This window comes from Magallana gigas, chromosome 4 (genome assembly GCF_963853765.1).
Source record: "Magallana gigas chromosome 4, xbMagGiga1.1, whole genome shotgun sequence".
In the NCBI taxonomy this organism is placed as follows: Eukaryota; Metazoa; Mollusca; class Bivalvia; order Ostreida; family Ostreidae; genus Magallana; species Magallana gigas.
In genome coordinates this window covers 42,260,724-42,265,992 of record NC_088856.1, presented here as the reverse complement: position 1 = coordinate 42,265,992, position 5,269 = coordinate 42,260,724, and the positions used below count along the sequence as shown (strand labels likewise).

Below are 5,269 nucleotides of genomic sequence, written 5' to 3'. Positions count from 1 at the left end.
CGACAAAGTAAATTATCGCACATGCATTTAAAAGTTCCAGTAAGTTAACATTGACTTATAGGTCCAATGGGCCGGGTGTTCGATTAATTTTTTGTAAAGTTTTGTAAAGTTACATATATATTGTAACAGATACACGGGTCGATATATATATAATAATTGACTTATTTGCTTCCTTACATAGAGCGAATAAATAAAAATAAGTTTGTACTTTACATTGAAGAAAATTCAATTTAATGTTTTAATTTAAAAATTGTTTTATTACATCACCCCCCCCCCAACGTTATTCCTCTGTATATCAATCCGCGATGTCATTGTGTAGATTATTCTCTTTTGAGGAGTGAACAGGCATGGCTTACACCCACGTGGATGAAGGCTATATGCCTGTCCACTTCTCAAAAGCGAATATGTATATATAATAAACAGGGTTGCATCATACTCAGGTGACCATTCAGGACATTGAGTCTCTTGTTTTGTTATCCCTTCTTTAAAATATTTGGAAAATCGACTCATTGATTCAATCATAGTTGGATAGCATTGTATAGAATTTTATTTATTATTTTATAGCTACAATGTACATGTATATGTTGTCAAGATTCAAACAAAAAGTTTCTATATAGTAGCTATTCAAAAACTGATTTGTTAATACATAATTATGTATACCGGTACATATTTAATTGTCAATTCTTCAGCAATGAAAATAATCAATTAATCAATATTAAGAAGAAACATGCACACAGTTATATTAATGAGGTAAATATATGTTCTTATATGTACACTAACTGTGTATACTAGTCCTTGTACACTATCACAGTGTTGTTGTCACATTGTCTCACAACATACACACAGTACATAATTATTGTATGGATATATTATTATCACTGTAGATACTTGTACACTTTCACTCTGTTGGTGTTATGTTGTCCCACCCAGAGATTGTTCTCATCATCCACACACACACTATAGGGACACTTTACTCCTTGTTGTTCTGTGAGTAGTATAGACAAGAAGTGACCGTCCTGATCCAGAAGATGTACTGTGGCACTGATACCATTACACACCAGGATGTGACCGAGTACATCAGTACATATTCCATGGGGATCAAGCCCTGACCCCTGACCTGTGTAGGAGAACCTGTGTCGTCCTGATTTATCCACCACCACTACACCAATGTAATGATCTGATACACAGACATCACCATTGATGTTTTCTGTGATGTGGTGTGGATAACTATACAGTCCCTGTCCTCCATTATCTCTCTGTATGTTCTGTATTTCTGTCCCTGTCTTGTTGTACCTGGTGACTTTAGAGGGCTCTCCATCCTTCATCATCCCCACCAGTATGTCCCCGTTGATGTGGGAGGAGTGTATACTGAGTGGTTCCCAGTCTCCTGTTTTAATGAATTCAGTGATTGTATTATCCGGTGTTATCCTATAGATGACTTTGTTGTCTTGGTCTGTATAGATCAGATCCCCGTCCTGTGTGACTGTGTGGCAGCCGTCATATCCACTGGTTTGTATCTTCTGTAGCTGATTCCCCTGTAGATCTGTTTGGATAAGGTTACCATACACATCACTGACCCAGAGTCTGCCTGATTTACCCAGTGATATATGCAATACATCATCAACACCTGGTACTGTGTACTCCCTGACCTTGGTGACAGAGGAAGACAGAGACAGTGTTTGTTTCACGTCAGATTTCTCTCTGTCTTGTTTCCTCTGTTTCCCTGTAGGTTTCAACTGTGTAGAGGCAGTCTCCATGGGTTTTATTTTTCTGTTCTCTGGTTTAGTGTTGGGGACAGTTATTCTACCCAGTAGTTTGGCGACATCTTCCTTGCTGTGTTGACCAGCAGTAAATATGGGTGGGACTGGTTTGGATGTCTCTGGTATGGGTGGAATAATCAAGCTTTCTGATTTGAGAGCAAGTGTTAATTGTTCTATGTTTGAAGGAGATAGGTAACCATAAAACGTCTTAATTAAATCATTTAGATAGTTTATGTAATCATCTATTTTTTGGTTTTGACCGTTTAATGTTTCTAATAATGACTGTTCTATTTTGTTGACCTGTTCTATTTTCTCTGATGTAATTGTATCTACTATTTTTTTGACTGACTCGGCTTCAGCTTTCATGGATGTTCTTATATCTTCCATGATCTTCTTTATTTCTGTGACATCTCCAGCAATTTCCTTTTTCAAATCTTGAGAAATTGGATCAAAATAGTTTCGAATCTTGGCAATTTCTTCATGACATTTTAAGGAAACCTTTTCATCAAAGACATATTCTAGGTCGGTAAATGCATGGCTGCGATGTTCTTTTGTGGCTGTGCATTTAGAACAAATGGGAATCTGGCATTCTTCACAGAGAAGTTCTATGTTTCTTGTGGGATGGATTTTACATTTCTCCACAGGAAGCGGTCGTTTTCGTTGTTTATAAGGAACCACTTCATGGTTCTTGGTTTTCTTATTCTTCTGATGCTCATCTCTGCATTGTTCACACATTGGTTGGTGACAGTCATTGCAGTAAAACTGGCAGTTCTTCTCACAGTCTTCAATGCCACACACCAAATAATGCTGGGCATCGGGTGGTATTTGGGATTCAGAAAATGCCATCTGAAAAGAGAAAAGTACACTTACATTTAAAGATGCTGTCACAATATTTGCTATCAAAATATTACATGCATTAAAATTCAAATCACCACCCCCACCCCCCCCCCCCCACCCACACACACCCACATTATTAACCCAATTGCAGGTATTATAGCATATAATCTTAGAACAGCAAATGGATCAACCATGTGGCTGGCTTTAAGACCGCGGAACATTAACTGGCAAAATTGGAAATATACAGCTAACGTCAATTTCACCTGTTACAGTCAAAATTAATGCGGACGTCTGAGAAAACATTGGATTGAAACTGTAGTTATATATGGAGTGTATTTTCAATCCACCTCAGTATTTCTAAAGCAGCTGAAAAAAATGATTTGGTATCAACAAAGCGATTGATAAACATTTTTATTTATTATCAATAAGTATATAATTAGCAAAGAATATAATAAAGGCGAAGCATTGTCCGATGACTTCAAAGAATCAGTCGTATATGTAACAAGTATGAAATCAAGTGGGGCCATTGTTGAACCAAGGTTTATTCCCCGAGGAGAACGATTCAAATTTCGATTGAATAATTTAAAATTCAATCCAGATAAAATCTATATTTTACCGCTAAGTTAATCTATACGAATAGATATGCACATCCATTAATTGTTTATCTAGCTAAACACTAATTAACTTCTTTGCCTTGCGTACGATATCTCTCAAATTACGATATTCTCATATTTGCTTACCGGTATTATATACTTATTGATGACATAGAATGTTTATCGATAGCCTTGCTGATATTAATTGTTTTTTTTTTTTCGATCGCTTTGAGTCATTTACCTAATCAAGTTAGAAACGCTGATCGAGGTGGATTGAAAATACACTTCTCTAACTACAGTTTCAATCCAATGTTTTCTCAGACGTCCGCTTTAATTTTTCCCCGCCCATTTCAAATGCCCCCCCCCCCCCCCCCCCGATGCTACGTGCCTTTATTTCATATCAAATAAACTGTCTTTTCACTAGTAACAAGAGCTTGGACTTTTGATAGTTGTGTCAAACAGCATAGTGACGAAGGCCTGTCTCTCTCAGCCATGATTCAGTCTCTCTTACCTGCATGCTTTAAAAATTGCTTTTGAGCTAAGATTATTCATACTTCACTCGATTATGTCTGAAAGTCCAAGATCTTGTTAAAATGGTTCTAAACTTGGATATCTTGACGATGTCCTGATAATTCAAAACAATTAATTGCCACTACTTTCGGTTCAGTAATTAAAGTTTACATTGTGAATGAAGTAAATCCAGTATATAATGGTGAGGAAAATATGTCGAATTCTTAACCGCTGTGAGATTGGAACGTTCGAAGTAACGTTTTATTTTTTCAGACAAATGTAATATCAACTCACCGTTTGATCTAAATCCAGGTGACCTCTAAATTATTTCAGCCATTATGGCCTGCGATGACAACCCTGAGATCAGAGTGAGAGAATACGAGACTGTGTAATTTACTTCCTGGTTGTAGAGCTATAATTAGATTTAAATCTCCTTGTCTTCTATCTGGAAATAATAACTAAAATACAATCAAAGTTTAACATAAAGAAATAAAAAAAAAAGTTTACACATTTCTGAAATTTGAGATAAATATTTTCAAGGATGCTTTTTAACAATACCCAGGTTGTTTCACTCCGTCTCAAGTTTCTGCTTCCGCCGCCTTTTGCGTGATATTTTGATAACCATTTAAATACACGTATACTTTTGAGCCTAAACCAGGCACGAAGTATCGTAACCCCCCCCCCCCCCCCCCCCCCTCGCTCCCGCTTTTTTTAGCAATAAAAATTAAATACTGTAGTTAGGAAATTCCGCGGAAGGGGGGGGGGTGTGGGATTAGGCTGCCCCCCCCTCCAAAAAAGCATAAAAAACGATGGTACGCGTCTGCAAATTACATTCATTAGAGAAATAAAAAATTCCCAATTGTCTGTTTTGAAAACCCCATATGCCTCTTCATACAGGTATGTCATTGAAACAATCTTGGATTTACTTCCATTTTACGGATTTCAATTTTTCTTGATCGACAGGTAAGTATATTTTCATTAAAATAGCCCCCCTCCCCCCCCAAAAAAAAACCCCCCAAAAAACCCCCCAAAAAACAAAACAAAAAAAAACTACGGAAGCAATAATTTGGAACAGACTTAACTGGTACATGATTCATTAGATTTAAGTTTGTGTCTGTAAAGTCCTATCTATAAACATTTTAATTTTAAAAGGTATTTGTGTTTATATGTTCATATACCGGCATAGATACTGGGAAAATCCTTTTGTTTGTTTGTTTTCTAAATTTGTACCTCTCCCTTAGTATTTTTTTTCCTTTCGATGGACGTCCCTGGTTCATTCAACATTTCAAAAAGCAGATTGAAAACATGAACTTTGGCTTTTTATAGCTTAATACGGGACGGACAAAATCATTTGATTTTTTTAAACTACATAATTATACATTCGTAGAAAGACTTTATTATTGTGAACAAAAATTAAATGATGATATAAGTACATGTATATATACAGTATGACTTTTGTGCAATATTGTGGGAGAAAATTGAATTGCCGTGCCTTCCTCTCTTTAACAAAAAAAATCCTCCAACGTAACACAATAAGTTCCTCAAGAAACAAGTTAAAATCCTTTTAGC

The 5,269-nt window shown here is 36.2% G+C and overlaps 1 protein-coding gene across 1 annotated transcript; it reads right to left on the bottom strand.

Moving 5' to 3' along the window:
• Positions 1-407: 407 nt before the first annotated feature.
• LOC109620392 (Tripartite motif-containing protein 2) lies at positions 408-4,269 on the bottom strand. Its single transcript, XM_066082488.1, has 2 exons — positions 3,995-4,269; positions 408-2,606 (listed from the first exon to the last, which is right to left on the bottom strand). Exon 2 carries the CDS (start codon positions 2,604-2,606, stop codon positions 876-878), a length of 1,731 nt encoding a protein of 576 aa, XP_065938560.1. The 5' UTR covers positions 3,995-4,269; the 3' UTR covers positions 408-875.
• Positions 4,270-5,269: the final 1,000 nt, after the last annotated feature.

Coding starts and splice junctions, on each gene's coding strand:
- LOC109620392 (XM_066082488.1), bottom strand. CDS start 2,606: ATGGCATTTTCTGAATCCCAAATACCACCCGATGCCCAGCATTATTTG.